The sequence below is a fragment of the Eumetopias jubatus genome, unplaced genomic scaffold, assembly GCF_037043125.1.
Source record: "Eumetopias jubatus isolate StellerSeaLion01/CBP00866 unplaced genomic scaffold, mEumJub1_p1.0 scaffold_9, whole genome shotgun sequence".
In the NCBI taxonomy this organism is placed as follows: domain Eukaryota; kingdom Metazoa; phylum Chordata; class Mammalia; order Carnivora; family Otariidae; genus Eumetopias; species Eumetopias jubatus.
In genome coordinates, this window is record NW_028274815.1 from 123,151,511 (window position 1) to 123,170,015 (window position 18,505).

Sequence of the window (18,505 nt, forward strand, 5' to 3'; positions counted from 1 at the left end):
TGCTTACTGCTGGACCATTACTCAGGCTTCAGTGGTGCTTACACTGGAAGGGCACTAGTCTGGAAGCTGCGACACTAATCTGAGCGAGATGTTATGGATCTTGGGCATGAGAAGCAGCAGCGAGGAAAGGAGAGATCCAGGAGAGATTCTGGAGACCGTATCAGTTCCACATGGTGACTAGCTGGTACTGAAGATGGGGAGAGAGAGCAAGGATGACCCTGGGATTCCAAATCTGAATTTAATGGCAGTTTGCATAAAACCTGGAGACTGGTTTCTCCCTGGTCTACGGAGAAGACCCCGAAGACAGAAAAAGGTATAGTGAAGACCTTAGTCATATATGATGCTTGTTTTCTAGGCAGCAGAAATATTCACCTGCTATAGGGGACACCCCACAGGGGAAGTGGCATGCCAGAAAAATGCTTTCTTCTGCTGCTTTAAGGCTAGATTAAAGCATTAATTGATTCAGCGGGGAGATTGGTAACATTAAGGCTACTGATTCAGCTGGCAGCCAGAATGCGCCCAGAGCCTTGTGCCCATCAGGCTACGAGCATCTATTGTAAGACTGCTGACAAAGATGGCATTCTGGTGCGCTTGATCGAGTACTGCGCTCCCTCCGTGCTCTGCCGAGTCAGCCTGTAGCCATGCTGACAGCCAAGTGGAGGGAAGAGCTGTGTCTGCCTGGACCCTGAATTTCACCCACCTCCTTGATCTCCAGCTGTGGTCCCTGCTCCTTATCTGCAGACAGAGCCCTGGCCTGAGTTTCGGGACCAACCGAAGCCTGGCTCAAGGGGGACTGGAGGACGCCCAGGGGGAAGGCTCAGGGACCTCAGCATTGTGTCACCTCCACTCGCTGTCCTGCTCTTGCCTTGGGCCATCACAGCAGCTGGGGTTGCCATGCAACTGTGTCCAGCCTCCCACTTGATATCCTAACTCCCTAAGGAGCCCCTAAATTTGTGAACCCTGCTTGTCATTTTAGGCTGAGGCTCTGATGGGCTCTTACCTCTCACGCCCATCCCCCACGTTTCTCAGGAAGCACAGTTCTGGTCCAGCCACCTGCCTGATTTTCACTACTAGTGAGCTTGCCTGCTTCCTCCTGTTTGGATCTCAATTTCCTCATCTGTACAATGGGTTTAGGATAATAATAACAGCAACAGCACACATTCAAGTAGTTAATGTGTATTTTTCTCCCTTAGTCCTCTTAGCAACAAGTTATTATTAGTATCCCCATTTTGCTGATAAAGAAATGGGACCGTTTACGTAACCTCTCTGTGGCTCCAAGTCCCACTGCTAGTCATGATGTGGTTTTTGAGACATAGTGCTGAACCCCTCTGCTCTGGTATTTCCTGGTTCTTGGCATATAATAGGGTGCTCACTAATGTGGATGCTTGGCATACAGCATGCTGGGTAGGAGTGCAGACTGTCCAGAGAAATTTATCATCTCTGAGCTGTGAGAGAGCCAATGATCAGAGCCTCAGTTTCCACATCCATAAATGGGAAGGCTAACAGCTCCCTATGGGTGAAATACATGAATAATGGGAAGCCCTTTGCACGTGCATGGGATATAGGAAGTCTGTAACACATCTCGGCTATCCTATTGTTCTTTTCCTCATCTCGCTAGATATCCCTGATGCCACTCTCCCCCAGAGCTGCCACCTCTCTCCAGCCAGCCTGGCAGGCTGTGTCTCCCACTGGGGGTCTCCTTCCCCCTCTCTCCGCCCAGCATGGTCCCTTCACGGTGGGTGCTTGGGTTTTAGCCTTTTCCAGGGCACTACATCTGGTCCTCCTGCTCCCAGCTCCTGTGCTCACACCACCTGTCATCCTTTGCCAGGGGGCACAGCCTCCCTGGGAGGGTTGCTGAAGCCCTAGGGTGTCGAGGCTGTAGAGGCCACCAGGCACCACGCTGAGCCCTCGGGAGGCTGCCGTGCTGCTTCCCCATCTGTTCTGGCCCCACACAGCTTTATCCCAAAGGCTGAAACTCAACCTGGGTCCAGAATTTATAAGCCATCCCTGGGCAAGTTGCTTTAGAGGCAAAGCAGTCTCTGAGAGTGTTTTATGGCCTGAATCCTGCTACTGTGGCAAGGCTCTGATTTTAAAAACTGCCAGGAAGACAACAACAGAGAGTTTTCACATGAAGTGGACGGGAAAGAAAGGAATGACAGAGGGAAGGTGTACTTGATACCCTCTCAAGCAGGAGCTATGCCAGAAATGCACCCCTGTTCTCTAACGACCCTCACCACCAGTGAGCCTGGCGGTGCTGGGACTCATCCACATTATCTCATAGATGAGGACCTAGGATCAGAAAGGCTGTGTGATGTGCCCAAGTTCCCCCAGTTTTAAGGAACAGAGTTTGGGCTCCATATGAGGGCTTGTCTCAAAGCCCTTCCCCTTGTGGAGAATTGACAATGGGCACTGGGCATGGTCAAGGCGGTGAATCTGGGTCTGGCAGGGGTTCAGCTCAAGAGCATGGGCGCCTGGCTGACCATGAGGGCATCCTCTCCAGCCTCTAGTTGGACCCAGGGTCCCAGACTGCTCCCTGGAGGCCTGTCTGAGTTACTGCAAAATCCAGAGAAGCGGTACTTCCTGCCGTGGTGGGTGCATGGGGTCCCAAGTCCTTTAGGTGAAATGTTAGCTAGTCATTTGTCCACTGCAGCCGCAAGTCAGCCCACTACACAAAAACACTTAACCCTGGCCACAAGACCTTATTTTTGCAAGGCAAGCATCCCCGGCCTCCACCCTCATACCTACCCATGACAACTAAACATATTTCCAGACGTTATCAAATGTCCCTGTGTGTATGTGTGTGTGTGTGTGTGTGAAAATCAAACAAAGGAATTGAACATTTACCGAGCCACTTCTCTATGCATATACACTTCTGTTCACCAGCTAGGCACAAAGATGGTCAAGATATCTTTTTGCCTCTAGATCAGTGCTGTCCAAGATGGTAGCCACTAAGCCACATGTGGTTACTGAGCACCTGAAATGTGGCTAGTGTGACTGAGGAACTGAAATTTTAAATTTATGTTATGATTTGTTTTAATGAATTTAAATTTAAAATCTAGTACAAAGTATGTTTACTTATTAAATATAATGTTTACATTTTTAAGGTTATATTTCATTTTAACTGATTAAAATCTAGTATCTGAATTGAGATGTGCTCTAAGTGGAAAATGTATACCAGATTGCAAAGACTCAGTGCAAAAAAAAGAAAAAATGTAAAATACCTTTCATTAGTAATTTGAAAATACTGATTGCATGTTAAAATGATAATGTTTTATATGCACTGGGTTAAATAATATCTATTAAAATTAATTTCATCTGTTATTTTTTCTTTTTTTAATGTGACTCTAAAAAAATATAAAATTATAGGGGCGCCTGAGTGGCTCAGTTGGTTAAGTGTCTGCATTTGCTCAGGTCATGATCTCAGGGTCCTGGAATCGAGCCCTGCATCGGGCTCCCTGCTCTGCGGGAAGCCCGCTTCTCCCTCTCCCACTCCCCCTGCTTGTGTTCCCTCTCTCGCCATGTCTCTCTCTGACAAATAAATAAAATCTTTAAAAAAAAATGTCAAATTATATACATGGTCCCAGTTCTATTTTTATTGAACAGTGCAGCTCTGGAGGATTTCCACAGGGGGAGCTATTGCCCCTCAGGGGACATGGCACACTGGAGATAGAGTTTGGTTGCCGTAACGGAGGGATGAAGTGCTACTGGCACCTAGTGGGTAGAAGCCAGAGGTGCTGCTGAACATCCTACCGTGCACAGGACAGCCCCCCACGACAGAGAATCACCCATCCCCAAATGTCCCTCTTGCTGAGGTTGAGGAACCCTGCCCCAGAGCATAGCCAGGAAGTCAGAGACCTGCAGAGCTCGTTGAAGTGAGCTGAGAGAACAGCTTAAGGCGATTACCATACTCAGTTCTCACGACTAATATGGATGGGGGTGCCATGGTCCCCACTTATCCAGAAAAGAAGGAAGCCCAGAGAAGAGAAATCACTGGCCCATGATCGCCAGGCCGGAAGGGGGCTCCGCTCCGCATCCCAGCATCTCCTTGCTACAAGATGAGGGTCTGCGGTTCCCCAAGCTGGTGCCGATCCAGAAAAAGGCAGTCCGAGCTTCGGGTCTAATAGCCCCGTCACTCAGAGCCGGCAGTTATTATTTCCACCAGCCCTTCTTGCTACCAGGGGATGAGCAGGAACAAAAACACCCTCTGAAAGGGACATTCTGCTCCAAGAGAAACACTCGCAGGCACCTCACCCATCAAATGGGGCCGAGAAACAAATGGAATGCAATGAAATAAACCTGTTAGAGGAGGAACATTCAGACACCTTAGAGGCAAGAGGTAAGAACAAATGTGCCTGATATGGAATCGGCTCTGTTTAAAGAAAACATTATCAGACTGCTCAACTTGAAGAGATGCCAGAGAACAATGGCCCTGCAGAAATGGAGCTCCCACACGGGCTCTGGGGACGCATGGTGTCTCAGGAGAGGGGGTGTGGGCACAGTAGTGAGAGTCCCTTCCCCTCGCTGTGAGTGACCAGGCAACTGCATGCAACTCCCCGCCACCTTGGGGGTGAGGGTGAGGCTGGTGGGCCTATGATTGGGGACGGTAGGGGACTGGCATTTCCTGAAGGCCTACTACGTGCGGCTGTTGAGCAGGGCAGTCTCTAGGGTAGCCTAATAGTGATCTGTAATAGGACTCTGAATGTGACAATTAGATTTGCAGGTGAAAAAATGCTATGCAACTTGCTTTAGGTCCTATAGGTAGGGAGTGGCTACGATGACATTCCTGGGGCGTTGGCAGTGACACCCTGAGCTATGGGGGTTGGCGGCAGGGAAAGCTGGGCTGCAGTGAATGCTGCTGAGGCTCTGCCCACATCTCCTTTCCCAGGCTGGCACACCGAACGTCCAGCTGCTATGGGTGCTGGCTGCTAACGGCTCACAGATATCTCCTCACCGGCATAGGGGCCATAAGGCAAAGGCGAGGGGCCTCTCCAGGAGCCTGTGCACTCCCATAGCAGCCCACAGCTAACGGCCAGCTGGTACCGCGGCACAACTGCGAGCGCCTTGGCCTTAAGGTAAGAGCAACTCCCACCCGCCAGAGGCCCCTGTGGGCTCAGGCTGCGACAAGCCTCCACATCCTGCCCTAGCCTGCCTTCCTGCCTTTCCTTCCTCAGAGAATACCCCTCAATGAGTCATTTGCACAGGAATCCCTATCTCAGGCTCCGTGTGTACAGAGCCCAGCCTAAGACATTCACTAGCAGTGATATTTCTGACTTTGGGGAAGGGGGTGGACAGAAGTGGACCGTGAGGTACTGGATGGCCAGACTCCTGTCATCCCTGCCAGCCACACCCCCTTTCCCACCGTGACAAAGTGGCCGGTCAGGGACTAGTAGAAAGGAGGCCACTGTCTGAATAACCACTCTGAGAGAGGTGACAGGTAATGATTTGAAATTATCAAAGACTTCCACTGACAAGAAAGGGCCCTGAAGTAGCATCTCTAGGTCAGTGGGGTCTCTTTCGTCTGTAGGGCCTGCTATGGGCATCAGCCTCTGACACAGGTGGGCTCTGCATCCCAGTCTTTGAAGAGTGGCAGATGTTTATGGGAAATGCAATCAAACTACAGCGTCCAGGAAAGGGGCTGGTATCTCCTTCACACAAGTACCTACTCTAGGCTGGGCACTTCCACACAAGCCCTTTCACACTCATTATCTTGTATGGTCTCGGAACACACCTCCAGAAGGCTCTGCATATGCAGATTCTAGAAGCAAATGGTGCCCCCTAAGAGGCAGCTGTTAGGATTCCTGCTTAACACATAGGAGAGGTGGGGACCATCACATTTCAAGGGCTAGTCCAGCACACAGGGGAGGCCTGGGATCATAGCCAGATCTACTCATGTCCTAAGCACAGATATAGTAGGCCGACTTCTTCCCCAACCTCAGACCACAGCTCAGTTGTCACTTCCACCCAGGGACACACGCTCTTAACTCCAGGTATGTGTGTGTGTTTCTTTTGAACACCACACACCTCTCCTTTGTAGCCCCCCTCATGGTTACAGTTGTACATTGATCAGTGTGGCTCTTTCTCTTCCCAGAAAGGCACAGGAACATGTCTTCCTTTCCTCATCATTGTATCCCTCCATGCCTAGAACAGTGCCTGGCACATAGTAGGTACTTAGTAAGCATCAGTACAATGGATGAGTGGATAGATGCATGGATGAAGGGAGGCATGGAGAGATGGGTAGGTGGGTGAATGGGTGGATGGGTGGGTGGTGTGGAGGGACTGCCAGTTCCTCTCTGGTGCACCTGGCCCGGAGGACGCCCTGAGCGTGAGCCACTCTCAACCCCTTCCCACCCGCCCAGGGCTCTGGTGGTCACCTGTGGTGAGGAGGCAGAGTGGAGTCCCCGGGGTCACCTGGGCGCTGCCCATTGGTGCTGACCACAAGGAAGCCAGTCCCCAGGCAGCATGCAGAAGAGAAGGAGAGAAAGAAACACACATGAAAACGTGTGGCACCGTGAACAAAACTACAGTTCTTGTGGCTCTGAAGAGCTCACGCTAAATAGCAAAAGAACATTGTGTTCTAACAAAACAAGGCCTGAAATAGATTTTTAAAAATGAAACGCGAATAAGAGTCAGCATTTATCAAGCACCCACAACATGCCAGGTACTCTGCCAGGTACTTCACTAACAATGTCTCTAAGACTGAGAGCAACCCGGAAAGGTCAATTTTATTATAAACGAACCCCCATCATCTTTCCACTCTGTGTTTTCTCTCCCAGTCTCTGCTTTCTTAGGAAATGGTGGCCCCACCCACGTAGCGATCTGGGAGTCTAGCAATCTGGAAGTCAGCCTTCGCCTCTCCTTTTTACTGACCTCCCACTTCTAATCATTCAGCATGCTTCAGTAATTCTTCTCCAGGAAAGCTCTCGAAGGCTCTCCCTTTCTCTCCAATCTCATTTCTACTTGGTTCAAGCCACCCTCACGCTTCACTTGGGATTGCTTAAAATACCAGCCTCCTTGCTGGTCTTCCTGCCTCCGGTCTTGCCCCCTTTTCAATGCACCTTCCACCCTACAGCTGAAAGGCATCAGTAAGGGAAACCTCAGAGCCCCTCCCCCAGCTCGCAGACCCTCAGTGATGAGATCCTTGCCTGTCCCTCCACACTCTCTGCCCCAAGGGCAACAAAATCCTCTCCGTTATCAACAGCCCCCCACGTTCCTGTCTGTAGGCCTTACCCAGGCTCGTCACCTTGTGTAGAATACACTCCCTTCCTACCCCTTTACCTGACTTGCAACTGCTCATCCTTCAGGAATCAGTTTGGAACTGCTTTCTTGGGAGTCTTTGGTGTCTCACCGTGTGTGGGGTAGATACCCCGCTCTGTCTTCCCATAACCCCCTGGTCCTCCTTTCTCACAGCGATAACCCTGCCCTGTTATTAGTGGCTGTCTTTTCCTCAACTCTGTAAGCTCCCTGAAGGTAGTCACCGCGTTTCATTTACTAAGCGCTCCTGTGACCTTGTCTTGTACCTGGCACGTAGTAGGGACTCTGTGGATATTTGTTGAATAAATGAATGAATGAGTGAAGAAATGAATCAGAGCATTGATATAACTTGCTCAACGTCTCAGAACTAGTAACTGGCAGAGGCAGTATTTAAACCCTGGTTTGCAAGACTAATGCTCCTGGCCCTTTGAAACCGACTACTCTTCTCTGTAAAGAGAATGATATAAAAGGCAGGAAGGTGTCTTATGCTTGGAGAAAGCCTGCATGTTCCTCTAGTGATTCATCAACAAAACTGTATAAAGCCCTTATGCAAAATGGAGAGGTAGGGTGTTCCAGACCAACTGATAAACAGGAAGCACATAATTTCAACAAAAATTACACAAATTGCAAGCTTGAGCAATGTCATGAAATACTATAAAATATAACTGCCAGTCGCAATGTCCACAATAGCCAAACTGTGGAAAGAGCCAAGATGTCCATCGACAGATGAATGGATAAAGAAGATGTGGTATATATACACAATGGAATATTATGCAGCCAACAGAAGGAATGAAATCTTGCCTTTTGCAACGACGTGGCTGGAACTGGAGGGTGTTATGCTGAGTGAAATAAGTCAATCAGAGAAAGACATGTATCATATGACCTCACTGATATGAGGAATTCTTAATCTCAGGAAACAAACTGAGGGTTGCTGGAGTGGTGGGGGGTGGGAGGGATGGGGTGGTTGGGTGATAGACACTGGGGAGGGTATGTGCTATGGTGAGTGCTGTGAATTGTGTAAGACTGTTGAATCACAGACCTGTACCTCTGAAACAAATAATATATTATATGTTAAAAAAAAAAAAGAAGATAGCAGGAGGGGAAGAATGAAGGGGGAGAAATTGGAGGGGGAGACGAACCATGAGAGACTATGGACTCTGAGAAGCAAACTGAGGGTTCTAGAGGGGAGGGGGGTGGGGGGATGGGTTAGCCTGGTGATGGGTATTAAGGAGGGCACATATTGCATAGAGCACTGGGTGTTATACACAAACAATGAATCATGGAACACTACATCAAAAACTAATGATGTAATGTATGGTGATTAACATAACATAATAAAAAATATATATATAACTGCCAGTCAACTGTCATCGTAATATTCCTCCCTTAATGGTACGAGGAGCTTCACCATTTTCAAAGCACATGCTAAGTCAGAGGTCAGTAAACTGTGGCTCGTGGGTCAAATCCGGGTTCTCACTGTTTCCTGTGTGGCCACATGAGCTAGGAATGGTTTTTACATTTTTAAATGGGCTGCTATTTTACTTATTTTAATTTTTATGTATTATTTTTTAATTTTTTATTTAAATTTGATTTTAGTTAACATAAAGAGTATTATTAGTTTCAGGGGTAGAATTTAGTGATTCATCAGTTGGGGGAAATAAAACCAAAAAGAAGAGTAATATTTTATGACACATGAAAATTATATAAAATTCATATTTCAGTGTCCATAAATAAAGTTTTATTGGAACACGGTCACGCTCATTTTATATTTCTGATCTATGGCTGCTTTCTGTGCTACCATGACAAAGTTGAGCAGGTGTGACAGAGACCACATGGCCTGCAAAACTGAAAATATTTACTATCTGGCCCTTTACAGAACAATTTGCCAACCCCTATTCTAAGTGGCTATTTTTATTAATTTTTCCCCACCTGTGGAGGTAGGCAGGACATGGCTCACATGTCAGAAAAAGAAACAGAAGGCTTGAGAGAGGACATGACTCCAGTGCTCCCACCTGGCCTGTTTCAGTGGCTTCCTACCTGTTCTCCCCCATGGTCTTGCCTTTTCTGTGCCCCAGAACCCCATCTCTGATCTGTCTTCTAAGGCAGTCTGCTTAAGCACCTCCAAGGGTTCCCATGGTCTCAGGACCATGTTCATATACGTGCTACAGGGCTACATACAGTCCTTGGTATCCTGGCCTTGCCTGCTACTTCAGCCCCATCTCTGATCACTCCTGGCCTCTGGTCATATTGGCATCCATCCCTTTGCTTTGACCCATTCAAGTTCAGTGGCATGCTTTCTTGCCTCCAATAATCTGCACATGCTACTTCCTCAACCCAGAAGAACTCCCTGCCTTACTCTCTAGCCTTGTTCAATATGATAACTGTCACTCTTTCAAAACTTGTCTCAGTAACCATGTACCTGAGAAGGCACTCCCTAAACTGATTTATGTTTCCCTTCTCTGCTCCCATAGCATCCTGGATTTACCTTCATCACGTACTTAATCATGCCGTATTGATATAATTTATCTGTATGCTATTCTCCCACTAGCTATTTGTAGAGTGCTTATTATAAGCTCAGCATTACATGAAGCACTTTATATGCACTGGCCCATTAAATTCTTACGTTAGCCCTATGAAATAAGTGGTGTTATTGTCACTGTTTTACAGATGGGGAAACCAAGACATAGAGCAGTTAAATGCCTTTTCCAGCCTAGAATCAAAGACTGTCCAAATCCAAAGACAAAGTTCTTAACCTCTCTGGGACAAGAGGCCACAATCAATAGTAAGTTGCACTCAATATATGTTTATTGAGAACTAAATGAATAAATGAAATTCTGGTTTAGTATTTACCTACTAGCTGTGTCACTTGGAAAATGACATTTCTGAGTTTCAATTTCTCTACCTATAAAATGGGAATAATAATAAGTATCTCATGAAGTTCTTTTAAGGAATAAATGAAAAACAGTTGAAGCCTGGTTGACAGGCCCAGAGGATTCTCCCCACCCTACCAATCTAGGGCTGCAACTCTGCCGAGCAGGAGTGCTCAGCTATGAGGGGCAGAAACAGAGGTATAGATGGACAGGTGTTGGGATGGGAAGAGGTTTTCCCAGTGGGTGGAAGAGCAGAAGATAAGTGATGGATCATGGGTCTCAGCAAGACACAAAGGGAAGTTGAAATAGGAAAGGGGCTCATACATTTTGTGTAGAGATGACTAGTGTTTCCTGGTGCCTGGCCTATCTCTCCTTCTTAGGCACACAGAAGAATCCAAGTCCCATCAACATCATGTAAGTAGAAGTGACACAAGTCATTTCTAAGTGAGGTATTCAAGATCCAGGTTACTAACCCCATACCTTCTCTTTCCCTGCTGTGGGGTCTTTTGAGGCCACATGTATTCTAGATGACATAACAACAAAGAAAATTTTCTGGTATTAAGCTACTGATATTTGGGTATTCATCTGTTATTGCAGCAAAGCCTTTCCTATCCTAACTAATCCAGCAGGAGAAAAGGTAGTAGTCCCTTGCCTTCTCTTCTATCACCTGGTTGCCCCATCATACAGCTTTTCTATTAGAGGATTCATGACTCCACTCTCTCCATATTTCCAGCCTATGTTCATATATATTTATATGAAAATTAATTAATTAATGAAAATAGTAAGACCGTGCAAAGAAGAAGGAGGTCAGAATGCTGAGTGCCTCAGACTTCCTTTCTGACTTTTATTCCCTTCTAAGGCAAAGAATGTTGAGTAGAGAGAGATGCTGATGGGCTAAATATGACACTGGAGCTGATAACCTTGAAGACAAACTAACTTCTTGGTTTATCAGCTTCAATCTATTATAGTGATGTAGAAGGCTGAGGGCTCTTTGTGGCACCAGGTCTGCTACAGATTCCAGGACTTAGCCTGGACACTACTGAAGAGAGACAGAAGACGCATCATACCCTAAAGATTCTACTATCAACTATTACTGGAAAAGAGGCAGGGGAAGGGTTTAACAGACTCTGACAGTGGCTCATAGAATTTCACCCAGTCTACATCACTGACAAGATTCAAAATGGTGCCCTGGGAATGCCATAAGCTTTGGAGTTAGAGCTACAATTCTGTGGATCCTTGAGGTCTTTATTCAACCCTTCTGGGCTTCTACTGCTTCATTTCTTAAGTAAGGGTAATAAACATGACCACTATTTATTTAGTGTGTAATACATACCAGACTTTGATTCTTTTTTTTTTTTTTTTAGATCACATTGTAAACTTGTAAACTCATGTCAGCATCCACAGCCTTGTGATTAGTACATAGTAGATGGTTAATTTTCACTAAGCCCCTTCACTACCCCCTCCTTCAACACTACATTGAAACCCCATCAGAGAAAGCTCTAATGGAGCTTTCTTTTATTTCTAGCCCTTGTCTTCAGCCTACCCAGATTTTCCCCTTTCTTTGACTCATGATTTTAAAAGGCCTCCTATTCCCTTTGTAAGATGCAATTGCTTTGGAGCATCAGATTCGAGCTAAGGTCAACTCAGGTGTCTCAGGTCTTGTGTAGATAATTCTAATTTCTAGTTCACAGGGATGAATTGAGACTTCCCAGGGACATGCTTGAAGGACAGGTGTTGGTTGTGGTTTTGGTTTTCCTGTACTCCATTGCACCAGCTTTGTCTTCCTGAGTGGGGTGTGGAAAAGGTGTGTATGGGTATTGTTGTGGCGGGGAGTAGTTTGAACAGTCTAGAGAGTGGGATAGGAGAAGGACAGAAGAAGACTAAGGAGATGTACCAGTGGTTGTAGCAAGGAAAATATTAACGGGTTGGGATATTTGAATGTCATCTTTAGGTTATTTTTGGTCTACTTATGATGGAATTCTCTTCTTCTATCTTGTCACAAAACCTTCAGGAAAAGCCACATTATTCCTTTGGCATTTTGGGGCCTAGAGAACACTGGGTGGGAACAAAAGGGGCCAAGGGTCAAGGCGACCTTGTCACACTCAAGGAATTCTGAGAACCTCCATTATGGAAAATTCACCTCATTGGGCTTGCATAGGGGAAAACAGCACTACCCTACCCTAACCCCCAAGCACACACCCTGGGCTTTCCCCTCTGAAAGTCTGGTAGGATTTCTAAGGACTGAACAATAGCCAAGAGTTTTCCAATAGATTGACTCACTATAGTCTACCTCTCATAAGTAGGGTCTCAACTCCAGCTACCATAGCTAGATTTGGGCATCCTGTGGTCCTGAGTCCCTCCTGAAATTGCTGGGTAGATGATGAGAAAAGAAAAAGTGCTACAGTCAAAGACTAGTGGGTGCATGAGCAAAATGCTACACTTAGTCAATAAAAATATGATTGCTATGTAGAATCTCATCTAAACACAACAACCCTTGGTTGAAGAGGTTAAATACTAAGAGCTGAGGCCAGCATCATTTCTGTGCCTCTGTTTCTGCACTTTGGATCTAGCCTGAGTTCATTTGATAAACATGTGATTTGTGGAATCATATGAGAAATGACTAGAGTCCGGGCTTTGGCTTTTCTTCCTTAGAGAACAACAGTGAAAGGCTTGGGCCTCTGGCTCTCTTAACAGAGAAGTTCAGAAGAACGAAGGAGGGAAGCCCAAGATGTTTATCATTTGTTATATTCTTGACCTTTTATGTGCATTATCTCAAATAACTGGGAGAAAGAATTAATGACCTCTGGCCTAAAAGGGGTGTGATAGATTCATAGGGGATTGATCTATCCAAGGTCAAACAGTTAAGTTTTGGACATGGGATTTGAATCCAGGTGACTTACTTCCCCATTGTTCCATGCAACCTCTCAAAGCAGCTTCATATAAGATAGAACTTCCATATAGAATTGGATTAACAGAAGAGAGGAGGGCAGGCAGTGGGCATTTCTTATCTGACAGCAGACAATTCCTACATCATGCTTGGCTTCTCACACCACCTGTGACATGTTATTCTTATGGACAAAGAATCCGCGGACACATTATTCCCCTTCTTGGCTCCAATCTTAGCATCTGCAAAATGAGGGCATCTCACTGGAGAAGGCGTATTTATTGTCCTTCCAGTCTCTGCAGGGGTGAGAATCCATTATGAAGAGAGAAGAGAAAATGCTGGATGAAATGGTCTACCTCAGGCTTAGCCATTATAAAAAGAAGCCACAATTACAAAAGACCATTGCCCATGCCTCTTGCCTGTTGCCGTTGGGACAATGGTTTTAGTCCATCACTACCACCGGGCAGCATGGAACTATTGGTGACACTGGCCCCTTATCTCATGCTTCATTATTCTGGAGTTCAGCTTTCAGCACCTACTCCGAGGGGGTTGTTTTAATGGGATCGTTAGAGAGTGTTTACTAGATTAAAACTGTGGCTGTCTTCTGCAAAGCAACTCTGCAAATGGCTTTATGGGTTTCCGGATTTATTTTGTCTCAATGACTAGGCTCAGTTTGCAAATCAAATCAAAGCTGATTTTTCTAACTGCCACTCGGGCACACCCAGCAGGAGTCTGCAGAGCCAGCTGTGTTCCCTTGATGGCTGGTGCCAGAGATGGGAGTGCTGCTGCCTGCTGGTGGCCAGAGAGGTTCCAACAGGGAGAGGGCAGACAAGCAAGTACCTGCTTGACCCTAACCAGGGCAGGCGGACAAAGTCAAAGAAAGCAAATTTTATTTTCTGGAAGGAGAAAAGGCAGACAGGATCTATGTGGCCTCAAAGACTCACTGGCAGAGATAATTGGGAGCCATATATGGACTCATGATATTGAAGCTCCCTCCAAATGAAGTGTCCCAAGTTTGGAAGGAACTCGTTGGGACAGAAGTGAGGTCCCTGTCACAGCAAGTGGAACTGAGACATCAGTTTCTGGAAGAGAAACTGACTGGTATGGTTTTAGAACTGAGCCTCTGGATCGGAAACCATTTTCCGCTTGGCCTGCTCTGAATCAGAAAGGCATGACCTAAGATGCTCAGGGGCCTCCTTCAGCAGCTGCAGCCTGGAGCAGGGGCATCTTCCACCACATGGGATAATCATTGTCCACAGGAAAGACTGTTCCCCCCTCCTCCTTGAGCTTTAGCACCTTGGAAGCAGCCTAAGTATCCCACCCTAAACTTCTGCGTGCTCCATTTTCTCAAGGGTCACCTCTGAGCAGATTCAGCTTACATCTTCAACCTGCTTCCTAAATTGAGCCCATCCCTCCTCTTCCAGATGAAAGGTAAACATTATTTAACGGGTCTAAATGCACCTCCCCCTTACTTGCCCTGTCTTTACATTTTCTGTTTTAACTACACCATTGTTAAGTAATCTTTGTACTGCCCTCCCTTCAAAGAATGAGTAATAGTTCTCTGTTTCTAAATCAAAATTTAATGTTTACCCATTAGCTGAAGTTTTCTCTCTATGGCTCTGAACAAGTTCCCAGAGTACAGTGTCCCAAGCAGAAGGCTTTTAGAATTTTCTTTCAACTCTTGAATTGGAGGCAATTCCATGATCTTTTTGCTATCCCTCAACCCGATGATGAAACATATCCTCTGTATAAGATCACTGTGGTAGATGCCACTCTCCCCTTTTCAAGTTGGTGTACCATCCCCCAGCTGCTGTGAGTGTTGAGACTAAGGGCTTACACCTGTGACTTTCTCCAGACAAGTGTGTAGGGCTCAGGGTTGCCATTTCCCCTGGTGCCACCTGAGAGATGGAGGGGAGGGAGAAGGGGAAAGGAAGAGGGGGTACCAAGGACTAATTGTTATGGAGGAAGAGGCAGAAATCTGGGTCTTGTTCAAGGCAGAACAACTTTGGAGAGGTTTATACTTCACCCATATCTAGTGTAGGCTTCAATTTATCTGAGAATAGATTCTTGCTTAGCATTTTCTCATTACCTACCCCACTTCCCTCTTTCATTTACAGATTTCTTCCAAGAGCCCTCCCTTAACACCGTACTGCACCCAAATCCCTGCCCCAGGCTCTGTTTCTAGGGAATCTGTCTTAAGAGAGCTCGCATTTGCCTTTATCTGCTCATTGATAAACTCTACTTCCCCACTATGGTTGAACTCACATTCAGATTCCTCTAAATCTCCAGCCAAAGTTAATCACAGGCAACCCCTGGCTGAGGAACAAGGTGAAGACGAATGTGAATCTGGGGCAGTGCCAACAAGTCCCCCATCAATGAAAAAGACTGCCTTCAAAGCTTTGGAGGTGAGCTTGTTCTGATCCTAGAATTATCCCCTTTACTAGCACATACCAAACTCCCACCCCACAGTCCCTTCTTAGCTGTGCCTTCAATTTGTGGTTCTGTAAATAAATAGTGTCCCCTGGTGATATGTGAATCTATCCACTAAATCCTCTCTAAATACAGAGGACTTGGCCCTTTACAGGGGCTTTGGGCCAGGGGTGTGGCTCTTCTCACAGTCTAAGGTGCTCAGTCAGCTGGCCTCCCAAATCCTACCCTTGGTTCTGGTGGTATGCAATTCCCCAGTGTTAGGTGAGAAGGGGTGATGATGGACAGGGAGACACAAAGCCTCCTATACTAGACCAGTCCCAGAGACGCAGAGCCCCAGATGATGGCCCAGGGCCATATATGCCATTATTGCCTGAGCCTTTGGCACCACTGATACTTTAGTCCCCATGCAGTACATTTCACTCCTCTTTGGAAGCACTGATCACAATCATAACTCCACTATTATCTGTTAAAATCATTCATGTAAGGTCTGTTTCCACACTAGACCGTGAGCTCCATGAGGACAGGAACCATGTCTGCTGATTCACCACAAAACCATAGTTCCTTTCAAAGTGCCCAGCTCACAGATGCTGAGCGAGCTGACTATATAGAGGAAATAACATACATCGACAATAATTTTATCCAAAACACTTTGCAGTACAACACTCGTACGCTTACTGTATCACCTGATCCTCTAACAAACTGGAGGGTAAAGGTCTTCATGTGCTGGAGCTGGCTTGTGCCAGCTTGCTAGAGCTAACTGTTAAACATTCTTGACTTTTTTGAAAGCCAGTTGTTAAGCCATTAGTAACCTGATTGAACATGGTGGGGATATTTATATCCTGGAGATCAACAAAGACTATAAATAAGAGGTTTTCTTTTACAAAGAGCAGGTTTATCATCAAAGCACTGGTAGTAGGTGTGTTAAAAAATATTCTATAAATGAATAGATGGGCATAACTTTAAATATGGTGCCTCTGAGTTTCAGGAAGATGAAGTGAGACTTTCAAGGTCTCTGACCCTTGCTATAGTGAGATGCTGGCTTCATGCATTTACTCATTTCAGCAGGCATTTTTGAAGTTCCAATAGTGTGCCAGGAACTTCCTGCCATGGCAAAATGTGATGGGGAAATTAGTAGTTAAGACCAAGGAGCTCCTCAAGAGAGATCCTCTCAACCGGCAGTGCTGTTGCCTACCTCTCAGGAGGTGGGCCCTGCTCAGACCCTAGAAACATGACTGGATCAGGACCTGATACATCATGTGGGGTCTGAGAGGGGTCCTGCTGTCACAGACCTAGCCATTCAGTGTGTACAGATGGCCCACGGTGTTTACCCTCTGTCCAGGGCTCCTTCCACAGAACCTGCAGATCCTCTGCCCAAAGCAGCCTCACTGAGCTTCCCAAGGGAACTGCAGTCAAATCTAAACCTCAGCTCACCACCAGAGCCCCCTCTGACAGGGCTAGTTCCTGCTCTCCTTGTACACCCTTAAAAGCTACTGGGATTATACCATGAATAAAGAATAGTCAGAGGCTCCAATGGAAACCACATGGACACTACCCCTAACAGTATGGGTCCTGCTATGGGTTGAACTATGTGTCCATCTCCCAATTCATATGTTGAAATCCCAACCCCCAGTGTCTCCGAATGTAACATCTACAAACCCTATATTCAGAATGTCTCAGAATATAGGGTTTGTGGATGTAATTAGTTAACTTAGGATGAGATTAAACTAGAGTAGGGTGGGCTCCTAACCTAACCATACCAGTCCCCATAAAAAAGGGGAAACCTGGACACAAGATGCCCACAGGGAGAATGCCATGAAAGATGAAAAACCAAGGAATATCAAAGATTGCCAGCAGCTAGGGGAGAGGCATGGATCAGATCCTTCCCTCATAGCCCTCAAAGGAACCAGCCCTACTGATAACCTTGACCTCAGGCTTCTAGCCTCCAGAACTGTGAGACAAGAAATTTTGTTAAGTCACTCAGCTGGTGGTACAGCAGCCACAGAAAACTAACCCAGGTCCCTTGCTATGCAACCTTTTAAACTGGGCAGTACTACATTAGAGTTTGGGTGACTAATAGGGATGTTAAAGACAGGCAAGAGTTAGAGCCCCATGCTGGAGCCAGGTATGGAATCTAGCAGAAGAGGGGCTGCGCTTGGGGTCAGGGCAGAACGACCCTGCCTGGGTGCTGGGGGCTGTTACATTCTGCCTATGAACCCTCCAGTTCTGCGGGACTCACACAGTTGGCTATAGACACCATCCGGAACCACCAGGGTCGGGGACAGAATACCAGCCAGCTGCTTCATCACCAGAGCCGTGGCCGCAAGTTTGCACATGTGATCACACTCCAGAGGCTGGATGCTCACTGGCAGCCCCTCAAGGAAGGCCATGATGACAGGGACATGGAAGCGTGTGGAGGGAGCTGGGTGGCCAGTGGAATATGCTACTGGCCCTTCATCTACCTCCGACGCCTGCAGGATTCCCAGTATCTTATTTTCCTCTGTTAAAAGGAAAAGTGTTTTCGGCAAAACCACAAAATGGGGAATTTGATTCAGGAAAGAGATGGGTCAAATATGGCTTCCTGGCCTTAGATCCTTGACACAGAGTCCTCATGAGCAGTGCACTGATTTAGAGAGGGTTTGCCTTTAATTGACCCTGGATGTTCCCAGGCTAATTCAAGGCACAGAGATGACACTAACCAAATACAGGTCTCCTTTTCTTTGCTTTTTCTTGGCTTTTTTTCAACAAGTAATTTCTTATCTGAGGTAGTGCTGAGAGGGCTAACTCCCTGGACTCCACAAGACTGGCACTGTCCAGCTCTCGGTCCAATTCCAGGTACTCCTAGTTTTGTCTCTCTGGGCTGAAGTGACGGCCCTTGTGGACCTGGAAAGTGAGGGTGTCAATCCTTGGAATCTACTTCTGACTCTTTCCTGCCTGGCTAGCACCTGGCCAGCTAGTTGGGCATTCACCTTGTTCCCATCCTTCCATACATCCACATGCTATATGAGCACACACTCCACTCAGGAAGACTGTGTCCTAAAGGTCAAACAGGAGGAGAAATCCTTATGCTGTG

General features: G+C 46.6%; 1 protein-coding gene across 1 annotated transcript in view; it reads right to left on the reverse strand.

Moving 5' to 3' along the window:
- The window catches only part of PTPRT (protein tyrosine phosphatase receptor type T), an 856,863-nt gene that overhangs the window by 205,624 nt on the left and 632,734 nt on the right, over positions 1–18,505 (reverse strand). The window contains exon 14 of the mRNA XM_088026646.1: positions 6,372–6,428. Within this exon, the coding sequence (XP_087882772.1) occupies positions 6,372–6,428 (57 nt within the window). The remainder of the gene's footprint in view (positions 1–6,371; positions 6,429–18,505) is intronic.